Raw genomic sequence first — 14,593 nt, 5'->3', positions numbered from 1 at the left:
CTGACAAAGGCTCACTTAAAAAGGGTTCACTCCGCAAAATTCTCCAACCTTTGAGAAGTTAATGTGCAAAATTGGTCGGTAGTTTACAACCAGCTTAGTTAAATCTAGCGTAAGCTGCCAGACCTCCCGCATTTCCCCAAAAAAGCCCTTAATTAATTAAAATCGAACATGTCGCCGGTTTAGCGACGATGGATAAAGTAATTACAACGAGTTGATCCAAAGCACAGCAGCTTTGCGGCAAAGTTGACGTTGCCAGGATAAACTTTCACAAATCCCCTTGTGACGGCCAGACGCGACAAGAGTCCCGTTAATTCGTTAAAATAAAAGTTGGAAATTAAATCGCACGAGGAAAAATTGCCAACAGAGGTTTACCTGGGGCTTCGCTAATGCCGCGAGTTAATTAAAAAAATTATATTATATACTGAAGCGAGGGCCTGGTCAGTCGCTGTCGAGTGCACGGATCGATTACAAACAGTTTAAGAGCACAATTGATAATCCCGTGTTTGTTGACAGGACCTAGGCGGGTACCTGGCCGGACCCCACACGCCGAACACACCTTGGAGCGCACCAAGGGCGAGATTGAGTGGCCAAAATGGGGCCACGACAGATGAATACACGATTGTGTATTATGTGCTCTGACAAATGAGCTTGCAAAATTTTCATATTGCCAGTTTCTAACACGAAAACATGGGGAATTCAGCCTTTATTGGCTTGGAACCCAAGCTGCACCGTATTAGACGGTAAAGAAACTTGCTAGATGTGATGTTAGTTACTTTTTTAATAAATTGTCGTTACACAACTACATATCAGACTTTTTCTTTCAACGATTGTTAAATTGATATTTTTATTGTAATTATGCTTAACAACAGTTAGTAATTTTCGAAACAGAATTTTCTTAGGTCTTTTATAAAATCTTTCTCTTTTTTTGCTTCTTTGATAAAATTTCTATTGCATTTTCAAAAATTACAGGTTCTAAATTAACTCCTTGCCAATGTAACTCTTTAAAACAGAAATCCTAGAAAGAAAAGATTTCTAGTTTTAACAAATGAAGCGCATTAAGAACCGACAAAATTGTTAAGAAATCTGTTTATTTAATAAAATTACTAATTAATGGACGCATAAAATAAAGAAAGATCGAACATGCTCCAAAATTTTCTTAAAATCAAAGAAGAAAATGTAAATAAAGGTGTTAAAACATTGTTTAGTTTTATAGAAAGAGCTGGTAGGTAAATATAGTTGAAAGAATTATTTCAAGAAACAAAAAAAAAATAAAAGATATAACGATAATAACCTAAGATATAACGATATTTCAAAAATATTTTTGTGGAAGAATCGAGAAGGAAGAAGAGGAAAAATAAAATCACACATATTTAAATTGATTTTCATATAAATATTGTGGCAATATACAGAAATTAAAAAATTGCACAACCTAGCTACCTACCCTTAATAAAAAATCACTAAGAAAATGTTTAGGATTTTTGATATAAAATAATATAATGAAAAGAGGTTTATGAGATCTTGAAATTGTTGAGCAGTGTAGATAAAGATGCTAAAATAATTTCATAGAAAAAGGCATAAAAAAGAAGAAATTTGTGAGAAGAAAATCTGGAAAAAAATTGCTACCGACATTATTAAACAAATAATAATTTATTATCAATAACTAAAAACCTGATAAATTAGTGTCTTCCATTTGATAGGTTTTTTTTTATTTTTAAATTTTACCTGAAATGATACCGCAAGTAAAGGAAAACTGAAACAAGGCAACATGGAGTGTTTATGAAAGTGTGTTAAATATTAGAAAATGAAAAAATGACGACAGATTTAAGGAGCGTTACCAATTTTTTTCTAAAACTCTAACTTAAGAATAATATAAAAAAATATAATACCAACATTTGAAATTAAATAAAAATTTGGAAAAAGACGAACAAATACTTAATTTTTTTAACCATGATTTTTTAACTTTTAAAGTATTTAAATAAAAGCAAAGTCTAAAGAAAAAAAAGTAATAAATGGTGGATTTTATTAGCTCAAAACGTGTCTCTGGGATTTTCTTTTACAAAAACTGTTAATTTGTACTTTATTTTTCACTCTGAAAAATTCAAATGCGCTGTTCCGATTCTAATGTGAACTGAAATAGGACATACTAATACAAATATTTCTCTAAAAATTCTTTGTGGTAGGAATAGATAGCTCTTATTTTTGAGATTTCTATTACAAAATAATTAGAGTTGTTATAGTGGAAAAGCGTTGATAAAAAACTTGCAACTGTTGAGATGTGTAAATGAAAACGCTACAAAAATTTTATAAGAAAGCAAAAAAAAGAAGAATACTGTAAAGACTGGTAAGAAAATTCCATGTCAAAGTAGATAATGATTAATGGCTGTTAAAATATACCTTGAATTATATAAATATGTAACCATTTAACAATTGAGGACTAAACCGCAAAAAAGACGTACAAAATTAAGGAAATCAGAGGAAATCTTGGGAAAACCATGGATCTTAAGATATCAAAAAAAAACAAAGAAAATCATTATTAAATCAGAAGAAAATCTGGTGTACAGAAATTTGGGGTGCAGTTTATGTACTCCTCGTAAAAAAGCACAAAAGTACCTGTATCCAAAAAATGAAGAAACAATTAAAGCCGCAACCAAAAACTATTCAAGTCAAGTGATGGATAAAGTTGTCGAAAATTTCAATTTTCAAGTGGGGCAACATGAAATTCAACCTGTTTGTGTTAAAAATTACGGGTTATTAGGTTTTGAAATAGCCAGTCCGGCCCTGTGCGCTTAGTCTTATCCCCATCTGGCCGCCCTGGAACAACCAGCCATTGTTGGGAATTGGGCCGAATCCAACCCCACCCTAATAATAAATTTGTAACATTTCGAAATTGCATCGCATCCTCAAAACTGAAAATTGCATCGAATGTAACAATAACAAGTCACACAATGCAATTCAATTGCAAAATAGACGCCAAAGTTATATTTCCGTTGTTATTACAATGAGATTTTTCTTTGGGGATGAATCGTCAGCTGGCGAACTACTTAACGCCCTTTCGACACCTCAATCTTCCCCTGACTTGATATCGGACACCCCCTTGGTATAATGGACTGTTGTCTTATCACTCCTTATCACAATAGTACTTGACTATACCCCGATTGCAGCCTATTTCGGACTATTGTTGGCTCGAGGATATGAGCTGACATCCGCACACTCTCATAATACTCCGCGGAAATACTACTCTAAAGCAAATTTAAACGATAAGCGAGAGCGCTGTTTGCCCCTTTTAGGGCAATTAGCCCAACAAAGGCCCACGAAATACCGCGCAAAATATTTACGCATTTGCGCGATCGGTCTCAACTAACGGGGGCCGAAAGTGGTTATTGCATCTCTAGGAAAAAATACATTTCCATCGACTTTTCCCTTGATTTAAGCAGATTCTAGCGTCTCTTGAGAGACTATTTCGGCTTTCTCGGCGCGGTCTAAAAGGGATTATTATTTTTTACGCTCTTTGTGACCCTTTTTAAAACGGAATGTGGGTCGTTACGTCCCTTGAGAAAAAAAATTGCAAGAGAAATAACACCAATAACTGAAAAAACGCCAGTAAACAGATTTTCCTAAGCATTTTAATTTTTATAAAGGTTATTTAGAAAAAAATTTTAGAATAATATAAGTGCTCAAAATTTGGAGTTTCCAAATTTTTTTAAAAATTCAAAAACACTAAAAAAAGATCTAAAGCTTCTCTTCCAAATAAGTCAAAAATTAATTCAAAACATTAAAAAAACGGCAGAGTTATCTATGTATGATAAATGAAACCAAATTCTTCTGAATAAAGTTTTGTGTTAGACAACCAAATAAACACACAATTTAATTTTTTTTTACAAACCATTTTTTTTATTTTTGTACATTTTATTCTAACAATACAACGTGATTAAAACGTATTGTTATAAAAATAAGGCATTTACTACAATTTATGAAAATAATTATTAACAATTATGTGATAGTGTTATGTAACCAACATTACATCACTGACTTGCGCATGCGCCAGTAATGCCAGAATTGTCAGAAATTTTTTGACAATTGACAATTTAGACAACAAAACGTTTTTGTGGTTTTTACCCTAAAATTAACAAAAATGAACGAAGTTGAAAAACTAGAATATTTATCCCTCGTATCTAAAGTATGCACCGAATTGGAAAACCATCTCGGGATGAACGACAAGGATTTAGGTTAGTTAACCCCAACTCTTGATTCCGCCCCAACTAACCCTCATTTCTCCCCAGCCGAGTTCATAATCCACCTCTCCGAAAAGCACGACACTGTCGACAGCTTCAAGAAAGTCCTTGTCGAGAATGGTGCTGAATTTTCCGACTCTTTCGTCTCAAATTTGCTCCGTATTATCCAACACATGCGCCCCAAAAAATCAAGTCAGGCGAGTAAAGTGAACTCGAGTCATGAACAGGATTCACTAGCTGCGAAATTCCCGGGTTTGGCGTTACCGAACGAGGTGCAAAAACCCCTCACACCAGTGGTGGAGACCAAGGGGGAAGATGAGGATATTGTGGCTGATTTGATGGCTCAGTTGGAGGCTGATGCCCCCTCACAGGCGAAAAATGATAAGGAGAAGAGGGAAAGAAGTCGGAGTCCTGAGAGGAAGCGGCGCAGGAGGGAAAAGTCCAGGTCCAGGTCGAGAGATAGGAGGAGGAGGTCGAGGGAGAGGTCTGGGAGGAGGCGCAGGAGCCGGAGCAGGTCGCGGAGGAGGAGGAGCAGGAGTGCGTCCCCGAGGAGGAGGGACAGGAGTGCCTCCCCAAGGAGGAGGGACAGGAAAATCAAGCGGGAGAGTCCGGAATTGGACGAAGATCCAATCCCTGGAAAAGTAGGTTTTTCTTATTTATAAAAATCTGAATTAAATAGAAAAAACAAGACAAATACTACAAAAACAAAAAACTTAAAATTATGATTCAGTTGAATCACATTTTTGCCGAATGAAATTTTCATCTTTTCATTTAATTTTCATAACAGTGCTAATTCTTAATTATTTGGCAGATTTACACAGGAAAAGTGGCAAACATTGTCCCTTTCGGTTGCTTTGTCCAGTTGGAGGGTTTACGGCGCCGTTGGGAAGGTCTAGTGCATATTTCGCAATTAAGGGCTGAAGGTCGCGTCACAAACGTCTCTGAGGTCGTTTCACGTGGAATGAAAGTCAAAATAAAAGTACTATCAGTAACCGGACAAAAAGTCTCCTTATCAATGAAAGACGTTGATCAAATAACCGGAAAAGACCTCAATCCCCTTTCACACGCCCCTGCAGAACGTGAAGATAAAGACCGGAACCCGGATCGTCCAATGAACACCGGAACTTCCGTTTTGCGCCTTCCTGTCGGCATCGACGAAAACGAGGAAAACTCCCGCAAACGTGTCACCCGGATTTCGAGTCCGGAACGCTGGGAAATCAAACAAATGATTTCGTCCGGGTGTATCGATAAGAGTGAGTTGCCGGATTTCGACGACGAAACCGGACTTTTGCCCAAGGATGAAGACGGAGAGGCTGATATTGAGATTGAGTTGGTTGAGGACGAGCCTCCTTTCCTCCAAGGTCACGGGAGGGCGCTCCACGACTTGAGTCCCGTCCGTATTGTGAAAAACCCAGACGGTTCGTTGGCTCAAGCCGCAATGATGCAATCAGCTTTGGCGAAAGAACGTCGTGAGCAAAAAATGTTGCAACGAGAACAGGAAATTGATTCGCAACCGTCTGGGAAAAATAAAAACTGGATTGATCCACTGCCCGAGGATGAGAGTAAAATGAATTCGGCACGTGGGATTGGTTTACAATCGCAGGATTTACCCGAATGGAAGAAACACGTAATAGGGGGGAAGAAATCTTCGTTTGGGAAAAAAACCAATTTGAGTATTTTGGAGCAGAGGCAGAGTCTGCCCATCTATAAGTTGAAGGAAGAGTTGAGGAAAGCTGTGACCGATAATCAGATTTTGATAGTGATTGGGGAGACAGGGTCTGGGAAAACGACTCAAATCACGCAGTATTTGGCGGAGAGTGGGTTCACAGCCAGGGGGAAAATTGGGTGTACGCAGCCTAGGAGGGTGGCTGCCATGTCGGTGGCCAAGAGGGTGGCCGAGGAGTTTGGGTGTAGGTTGGGCCAGGAGGTGGGCTATACGATTCGGTTTGAGGATTGCACAAGTCCAGAAACGATCATCAAGTGAGTATAACAAAACAATATATTTGGTTTCAAAAGTGGGTTTAAAAATAAAATAAAAAATTACCACATCGAAACATATTTAAAAAATAATCAAATATTATCACAATTTAAAGACATTTGAAAGGAAACTATTCTTTGCAGATACATGACGGACGGCATGTTGCTTCGTGAGTGCCTCATGGACCTCGACCTCAAGGCCTACTCGGTCATAATGTTGGACGAAGCCCACGAACGCACCATTCACACCGACGTCCTCTTTGGCCTCCTCAAACAGGCCGTTACGAAACGTCCCGAACTCAAACTAATCGTGACATCGGCAACCCTCGACGCCGTTAAATTCTCACAATATTTTTTCGAAGCCCCAATTTTTACAATTCCAGGCCGGACATTTCCCGTCGAAGTCCTCTACACGAAAGAACCCGAAACGGATTATCTGGACGCAAGTCTAATCACCGTTATGCAAATCCATTTACGGGAACCCCCCGGCGATATACTTTTGTTTCTAACCGGACAGGAAGAAATCGACACGGCTTGCGAAATTTTATACGAACGTATGAAATCATTAGGACCGGATGTCCCCGAATTGATTATACTTCCGGTGTATTCGGCGCTTCCGTCCGAGATGCAAACCCGGATTTTTGAACCGGCGCCCCCCGGAAGCCGGAAAGTTGTCATCGCGACAAATATAGCAGAGACTTCGTTGACCATTGATGGGATTTTTTACGTTGTCGATCCCGGTTTTGTCAAACAGAAAGTTTATAATTCTAAAACTGGGATGGACTCGTTGGTGGTCACGCCCATTTCGCAGGCACAAGCCAAGCAAAGGGCGGGGCGTGCCGGGCGGACGGGGCCTGGGAAATGCTATAGGTTGTACACGGAGAGGGCGTATCGTGATGAGATGCTGCCCACTCCTGTTCCGGAGATACAAAGGACCAATTTGGCAACGACTGTCTTACAGTTGAAAACAATGGGGATTAATGATTTGCTACATTTTGATTTTATGGACGCTCCGCCTGTTGAATCGCTGATTATGGCCTTAGAGCAGTTGCACTCGTTGTCGGCGTTGGATGATGAGGGGCTTCTTACGCGATTAGGGCGGAGGGTAAGTGATTTGGGGGAAAAACACGTTTGGTTTTTCCTAGCTACCGTGGGGGCAATACTGTACGATTCAATTTTATTTTTAATTTTCACATTATAATCATTGTACCTCAATCACTTTCACTTAAATTTATAAGATAAGTTCATATGACCTTCTAGATTATTATTCGCAAATTGTGTATTTCTTTGTGTCACTTTTTTTGGATTCTTATTTATATTTTTAGAAATAAATTGCATATTCAGTACACTGCCCCCTCGCTAGCCAGTCAATACGTCAATTTTTAATTCATAACAAAATTTCAACAGATGGCTGAGTTTCCTCTGGAACCCAACCTATCAAAAATGCTGATTATGTCCGTGGCCCTTCAATGTTCCGACGAGATTTTGACAATTGTGAGCATGTTGTCGGTTCAAAATGTCTTTTATCGTCCCAAGGACAAGCAAGCGATCGCCGATCAGAAAAAGGCCAAATTTAACCAACCAGAAGGCGACCACTTGACACTTTTGGCCGTTTATAACAGTTGGAAAAATAATAAATTTTCGAATGCGTGGTGTTACGAAAATTTCGTACAAATAAGGACGTTAAAACGGGCACAAGATGTTCGTAAACAATTGTTAGGGATTATGGATAGGCACAAGTTGGATGTCGTATCGGCTGAAAGAAATACAGTGAGGGTGCAGAAGTGTGTGTGTTCGGGATTTTTCAGGAATGCAGCGAAAAAGGATCCACAGGAGGGGTACAGGACGCTGGTGGATAGCCAAGTGGTTTATATACACCCCTCGAGCGCCCTCTTCAACAGACAACCAGAGTGGTAAGCTTTAAAGAGATTATTTATTTGGGGTTGTTTTTCTCAAAAATAATGGAGATAATTAAGTTTCTTCTTGAAAAAAGTATGCAACTGCTTGAAAAAAGCAAAAAGAAATTCATTTTTGACAGTTTCATTACTGAAACAATTAAATAACACCTTTTTTGAAATTATTTTAGTTATTTTTGATAAAAGCTCGCGTTTAGGGCTGTAAAAACCTAATAAAACTTTTGAAGAGGCTAAAAGGACATTACTTTCGGCTTAGTTTCGCGAAAAACCGAGTGGTTTTATTTTTTATAATTTTTTGTCTATGTGCGTTTTCAAGGGTGATCTACCACGAACTGGTGCAGACCACGAAGGAATACATGCGCGAAGTGACCACAATCGACCCAAAATGGCTCGTGGAGTTCGCCCCCGCTTTCTTCAAATTCTCAGATCCGACAAAACTGAGCAAATTTAAGAAAAACCAACGTTTGGAGCCACTTTACAACAAATACGAGGAACCGAACGCTTGGCGAATATCGCGAGTTAGGAGGCGGCGTAATTAGGCATAGTTAGGTGTAAATAAAAAATTAATAATCTACTGTGTTTAATTTTCATCATACATGATACTCCTAACTTCTACTCTCCTATCCTTCCTGGATAAATCCAGTTTCTTGCCTGGCTTCCAGAACCTGCTTTTGAAGGATTTCTGTTCTTTTTGGTCGGTCATTTGGATGATTTTCCGTCTGGGGACGTGCCTCAGAGCGTATTCCCAGTCGCCGGTGTGCTTAACGTCCAACAAAATTGCCACACATTGATTTAAAGTGAGGCTTTTGCCCGAACCGGAGCCCCATTGGAGGTAGCGGTCAAGGGGCAGTTTGGCCATTCTCAGCCCCTCACGCTTGGCCTTGGCCAGGGATAAGGGCTGAGTGTTGACCTTGTCGACAATTGCGCCGATAATGTAGATGGCGTCATGGTCATACTTCACCAGTTCTTCCCGGCAATGAGGGGTTAAATAAACCAACTGTTCCCTCGGGAATTTTTCCAAATAACTGGTTTCGTGCACGTTGAGGGGGAACCAAGGTTCGTGCAACGTTGCAATATTACTCTGAAGAGTTTCGTGGAGGATGGTGTCAGGGGCGAGGCTACAATAATGCAAATCGAAGGGATCTGAAATTTTGAATAAAATTTTCGGCGGATTTTTGCAGTTTTTCTACCATCATGGGCCCGATTTTCGGCAAATAATAAAGTCAGTTGTTTGGCACAGTTTTTATTTTCCCTGACTGTCATATCCTGGTCATAGCCACAATCCACCACCAGTTTTTGCCCAAATTGCATCGCTTGAACCAACCGGTTATTGTACAACTGATTGATTGTGTTATCGTAAACCCGCAGAAAAATATTATTGTGGGCCAAATCGTACGTCGAGACGAACTCTTCAAGCGTTTCGTTTTCCTTCTTTTCGGGCTTGTCCCCGCGTTGCTGCTTTTTCTCTTCTTTTTTGATCTAAATAAAACGTAATGCACTTCCGGGATTAGAAAAAAATTATTACCAGTCTGTTTTCCTTCTTTTTTGAGATTTTAAATAGATATTCTAACAAGCGCTTGCGGGCCGAATAAGTCGGCAATTCGAGCAGTTCTTTCCAATGCTTGTCTTTGAGGAACTCATCGTCAGGAACCAATTTACCCTCCTGTCTCATGACATCAACTTCCAGAATTAAAACTTTCAACTTATGTTCCAGTTCTTTGTCCCCATTTGTGAGTGCCTCAATATTGGGACCTTGAGCCGCCTCGGCACAAAAAAACGATCTGGGGGGCCGATAAGGGGGCACACGCACGAAATTACCTAACCTCACTAATTTCGCCGACTGTCTAACCGCACTAAACATGTTGTAATTTTCTTAATAAATTTAAACCGAAACTTATGCACGTGTTTTTTACATTAAAAATTGTTTCAAGTTTTGAAATTACGACTTAAACCTAACCCCTATTTTCGGTTTGGTACCAACCGTACGACGCAAAATCACCATTAACAGTTGGTTATTGGACTTATTTATTAAATTATTCGTTTGCAAATGAATAATAAACCTGAGCCAGTCTGTAATTTATGCTCCTTTTATGATAATAAAACAAATTACAACGTGATAAACACAGTCCATTTCACCAGTGGCGTAGCACAGGGCCGGGTTAGGGGTCACGTCAAAATTCAAAATTCGTCATGTCACATCTTCATTCCACCAGTAAGGAGCCCCTCAATAAAGGCATTACGACCAGAGTCATGGCCTCGAAGCAAAAAGACGTAATTTTGGTGCCCACACTTTTGAAAATTTCAATTGGGAATTTTTAGTCTGGGGCTCAAAAATCGCCCCGTGGGTCCATAACCGAGCGCCGAAACTCGCGGTTTTTGTCCGGCGCGTCAATCCCCAACTCTACTATACGATCCAGTTTGGAAAACCCCGGCAAAATTGAATTACCCGCCCAAAAAATCCCCTCCTCAACTAACACTTCTGTTACGTCAGCTGGTAAAACCCCCGAGGCTGAGGCGAACGATACAAGCGAGAATGAAAAGCGGGGGATGGAACGGATGAGGCAAAAAATTCGCAATGCCCAAACCGTTGTAATTATCTCATTATAATGTGTTGATTTTTTTCAAAAACTGTTACAGGAACTTCCTGTTGTCAGTAAAGAGCGTCGCAGGTCTTCAACCGTCAAAGATTTTGATTTTTCTATTCCTGTACGTGCCTTTAACCAGCGAGTTTTTGCGCAATTTTGTGATTCCAGCAAAAGCAAATGCGTCGCTCGACTCTCGAATCAATCAAAAATGCAATAGATGAGTCCCCAAGTCACGTCACAAAGCTCGTAAACGCTGACAGTATTGAGAAAAGTAATGTTGGGCAAACTTTCAAAGTTCTGGATGATCCAGTCTTAGTTCTCAAACCTAAAAACAACGACCAAATCCAGAAAAAAGATCTCCAGACGCAGACCAGCTTCGTGCTTGAGAAACTCATCGTCCAGAAGCAATAACTTTAACCCTAATTGATAACTTCTTGACAAAACAAGGATTTTAAAGAAAAACGTGGACTTTTAGCTCAAAATCATATTGGAATAACATTATTTTGGCTTGAGTTTGAATTTTTTTGGTCAAAAACCCAGAAAAAACCCCACCTTAGTCCTTGAAGAACTCCAGAAGCAATAATTTCGCTTGAAATATTAAAGTGTGAAATTACAAGGCGCGACGCCTCAATTATTCACACCCCGGTCATCGTTGATATAAAAGCCGTAAAAGGGGGCCAAAAAATAGTAAAAATGATGTCAGACGAGTACGTCAAAGACGTGTTTATAGCAAATCGGTGGATGTTGCGTTGTGCTGGTCTTTGGACACCAAGCACTCGCTCAAAACTCGTCCAAATCCCTTACAAAATCTACGCAATTGTTGTTTTTCTCTTCGTCAATGTTTACTTCACTTCGACGGAATTCCTAAGTTTGTTCTACACCCACAAAAACTTGTACAACTTTATCAAGAACGTGAACTTTTTCCTGACCCACTTCATGGGGGCCGTGAAGGTGATTTTTTGGTTCTTCAAAGGGCACGTTTTAAGGGACTTGATGCGAACGTTGGAAAGCCCCGAGTTCCACTACGAGCCCTGTGAAGGGTTCCAGCCTGGGCTAATTTGGAGGAAGTACCGCCGGATCGGCTTCAAGTACTCCCTAGGGTTCCTGGCTCTTGCCCATATGACCCTTTCCTCGTCCTACATCCCCCCTTTGCTCACGGTGACTCTGAACCCGCCACCTTACCAAAATGGTACTCTCAGTCCTTTTTACCAGAAACTGCCCTATTTTAGCTGGATGCCCTTTTCGTACTCCACCCCCAGGTCGTATCTGCTGGCCCTGGGGTACCAGGCTGGGCCTATGTTCTCCTATGCTTACAGTATAGTTGGAATGGATACGCTTTTTATGAATATTATGAATTTTATTGCTGCTCATTTGGTCATTTTGCAAGGGGCTTTTGCAAGCAGTAAAATGCGGGTTTTGGACCCGGGGCAGATGAACAATGAGATGAAAAGGAATTGCCGACACTTGCAGACAATACTCAGGTAAAATTTCGGGGGAAAAGTAACCGTTGAAAGTTGTTGAAACGAGTGTCAAGTGCTCAAATGCAAAACTAAGAAGAAATCGTTCACCTTGTTCTGAGGAAATTTTGGAAAAAATGCTCGAAAACGCCAAAAACTTGAGCAAAACAGCAAAATAAGTGATTTATTGTTTGGCTCAAAAATTTGAAAATTACGCAATTTTTGTCATCATATTTTTTGGAAAAAAAATTTTCAAACCGGAACAGATTTTAAGAAAAAACTCAAAATTTTAGCTCAAAACCATCCCCAACTGATTGAAAAAGACAAAAATAATGTTGTTTTTGACTTTAAACGTGTATTTTTGAGTCTATTTTAGAGAAATTTCACCAAGTTAGTCAATTTTTAGATCAAAAAGATGGTAATAATCACTGGAAAATGACCAAGTTTGGCCAAATTCGATCACAAAATTCTCCAAAATGATGACATCCCTGGCCCAAACAGTTTTTTTTCATTTTTTTTACCATTTTTTTACCGAAGACTCGTGAAAATAACGAGTTTGATCTCAAAATTCGGTTATTTTTAGATTATTTTTGACAAAATTTTGCAGAATAAAAATGTCCCTGGACTTTATGGCTCAAATAAATAAATCTTTAAAAACATCAATTTCTATAAAAATTTCTAAAAACCACGCCTGAATTGAAATTAAACTAAATTAAAAAACATGGTATGTATTTTTTTCAGCGTATCCGAAAGAAATCTTGCTATGTTTTAAGTATCAAATGAGAAAAATACGTTAATTTTTCAGTTAATTCCATAATGTTCCAATTATTTTAGGGAAGAGTCGTAAAACAAGCGTAAAACAAGCTCAAAAAGTGCTTAATCAATCAAAATTGGCTAATTTTGACCAAATTTGGTTATTTTTAGACTTATTTTGACAAACTCTTGCAAGCAAGTGTTTGAAAAATGCAATCAAAATATAAAATTTCTGCCCATTTTTAAAATTTGATTTATTAATTCAATTTAAGTTTGAACAAAAATTTGCAAAACAAATAAGACTAAAAAAAGTAAAACCCTGCCTCAAAATCATGCCTTACATAACTATTTTTTCAGTCTCGAAGAAAAATCTTGCCAAGTTAGTGAATTTTTAGATGAAAAAAGAACGTCATACTGAATTTCTTAACTTTTGACCAATAGATTATTTTTTAGCCCAATCTGAGCAAAATGGCAAAAAATAAGTAATTTTTATCTCGAAAATGTACTTTGATCGAAGCTCTAAAGAGTCAAAAATGATGTTATTTTGCCCTAATTTGATGATTTTTTATTAGTTTTTTCATTTCAATAGTTTCTTTTTACCTACTTTTCAGGGTTTCCGAGGACCTTGAAAGGGTGCACAGGTACTTAACTTTGGGACAACTAACTGCAACATTGTTCATACTTTGCACCTCCTTGTATTTAATATCGACAGTAACACCAACACAAATTTTAGCCGATAAATTTAATTATAAAAAAATTGTAGACCCCAGCTAGTAGTAAGCAATTTTACGCCGAATTGGTCTACATGGTAGCCATGGGTTTCCAATTATATCTCTACTGTTGGTTTGGTAACGAAGTGACTTTGATGGTACCACCTCACAAGTTCCAAAAAAATAAAATAAAAATGTTGTAAATAATTTTATAGGCTAGTGAGATTCCTGTAAACGTATGGAAGGCCGATTGGTACGACTGCGACCAATCGTTCAAGAAAAGCATGATTTTTACCATGACTCGAATGCAAAAACCGATTTATATGACTGTGGGGAAATTCGCACCTTTAACACTACAAACTTTCGTCTACGTGAGTCCTTTGATGCAAATCCTGGCATTTTTTGCATCAAATTTTCGATTCCAGATTCTCAGAACTTCATATTCTATTTTCGCAGTGATCAAAAATACAAGTATTTAAAGCAAAATAAATCATATCTCGAGTCTAATGGTTTTGTTTGTGGTCAAAAATGACCGTCGCTGCTGGATACTAGTCTCCAGGCTATAATTTTTCTTGTTTGGATAAATATTTTGCACCCTGGGGTTTATTTTCGATGGGTTTATTAGGGCCAAGTGATTTTTCTGAGTCAACTTTGGTATTTAGCCACTTGTTTTGACGTGTTCTAGATTAGAAAGTGTGTTTAGTCTGTGGCCGCACGATGCAAATTGCATCAAAATAACTAAAAAATTCGGTTTATTTATGAAAACTGATGGAACTTGGTTAGTTGTAACAGAAAAAACGTAAATAGATAAAAGCGGATTAGGTAATTTTTATTTTAATTGTTGCGGTTCTGGAACAAATATCACTGATAGCTTTTTGTGGTAGATAATTATTATTCATAATGATGTTAACATAACAATAAATGAGTAAGAAACCTGGAAAATGAAGTGTTTTTCTTCTAATT

The 14,593-nt window shown here is 38.5% G+C and overlaps 3 protein-coding genes across 4 annotated transcripts; 2 read left to right on the top strand and 1 right to left on the bottom strand.

Annotated features, from left to right (window-relative positions):
* Positions 1 to 4,049: 4,049 nt before the first annotated feature.
* Positions 4,050 to 8,697, top strand: pea (peanuts). The gene is made up of 6 exons (XM_008200016.3): positions 4,050 to 4,226; positions 4,281 to 4,873; positions 5,044 to 6,212; positions 6,354 to 7,314; positions 7,617 to 8,122; positions 8,442 to 8,697. The coding sequence occupies exons 1-6, from the start codon at positions 4,133 to 4,135 to the stop codon at positions 8,662 to 8,664; spliced, it is 3,546 nt and encodes a 1,181-aa protein (XP_008198238.1). The 5' UTR covers positions 4,050 to 4,132; the 3' UTR covers positions 8,665 to 8,697.
* Positions 8,689 to 10,150, bottom strand: rswl (roswell). Its single transcript, XM_967456.5, has 3 exons — positions 9,651 to 10,150; positions 9,316 to 9,604; positions 8,689 to 9,268 (listed from the first exon to the last, which is right to left on the bottom strand). Exons 1-3 carry the CDS (start codon positions 9,984 to 9,986, stop codon positions 8,706 to 8,708), a joined length of 1,188 nt encoding a protein of 395 aa, XP_972549.2. The 5' UTR covers positions 9,987 to 10,150; the 3' UTR covers positions 8,689 to 8,705.
* Positions 10,151 to 10,266: 116 nt separating this feature from the next.
* LOC103314297 (odorant receptor 94a) lies at positions 10,267 to 14,570 on the top strand. Of its 2 annotated transcripts, none has more exons than XM_064355091.1 (8): positions 10,267 to 10,396; positions 10,445 to 10,711; positions 10,763 to 10,831; positions 10,879 to 12,191; positions 13,532 to 13,631; positions 13,684 to 13,788; positions 13,846 to 14,001; positions 14,056 to 14,570. In XM_064355091.1, exons 4-8 carry the CDS (start codon positions 11,404 to 11,406, stop codon positions 14,107 to 14,109), a joined length of 1,203 nt encoding a protein of 400 aa, XP_064211161.1. In that variant the 5' UTR covers positions 10,267 to 10,396; positions 10,445 to 10,711; positions 10,763 to 10,831; positions 10,879 to 11,403; the 3' UTR covers positions 14,110 to 14,570. The 2 variants fall into 2 exon arrangements, with proteins under 2 accessions (XP_064211161.1, XP_015839178.1); XM_015983692.2 differs by having other exon boundaries at positions 10,445 to 10,714.
* The last annotated feature ends 23 nt before the right edge of the window (positions 14,571 to 14,593 follow it).

Source organism: Tribolium castaneum, chromosome 2, assembly GCF_031307605.1.
Source record: "Tribolium castaneum strain GA2 chromosome 2, icTriCast1.1, whole genome shotgun sequence".
Classification (NCBI taxonomy): Eukaryota; Metazoa; Arthropoda; class Insecta; order Coleoptera; family Tenebrionidae; genus Tribolium; species Tribolium castaneum.
This window is presented reverse-complemented; position numbering and strand designations above follow the sequence as displayed.

Coding starts and splice junctions, on each gene's coding strand:
- pea (XM_008200016.3), top strand. CDS start 4,133: ATGAACGAAGTTGAAAAACTAGAATATTTATCCCTCGTATCTAAAGTA. Junction 4,874..5,043: donor AAGATCCAATCCCTGGAAAA/GTAGGTTTTTCT, acceptor ATTATTTGGCAG/ATTTACACAGGAAAAGTGGC. Junction 6,213..6,353: donor AGTCCAGAAACGATCATCAA/GTGAGTATAACA, acceptor TATTCTTTGCAG/ATACATGACGGACGGCATGT.
- rswl (XM_967456.5), bottom strand. CDS start 9,986: ATGTTTAGTGCGGTTAGACAGTCGGCGAAATTAGTGAGGTTAGGTAAT. Junction 9,605..9,650: donor AAAAGAAGGAAAACAGACTG/GTAATAATTTTT, acceptor CGTTTTATTTAG/ATCAAAAAAGAAGAGAAAAA. Junction 9,269..9,315: donor CGAAAATCGGGCCCATGATG/GTAGAAAAACTG, acceptor TCAAAATTTCAG/ATCCCTTCGATTTGCATTAT.
- LOC103314297 (XM_064355091.1), top strand. CDS start 11,404: ATGATGTCAGACGAGTACGTCAAAGACGTGTTTATAGCAAATCGGTGG. Junction 12,192..13,531: donor CACTTGCAGACAATACTCAG/GTAAAATTTCGG, acceptor CCTACTTTTCAG/GGTTTCCGAGGACCTTGAAA. Junction 13,789..13,845: donor GTAACGAAGTGACTTTGATG/GTACCACCTCAC, acceptor ATAATTTTATAG/GCTAGTGAGATTCCTGTAAA.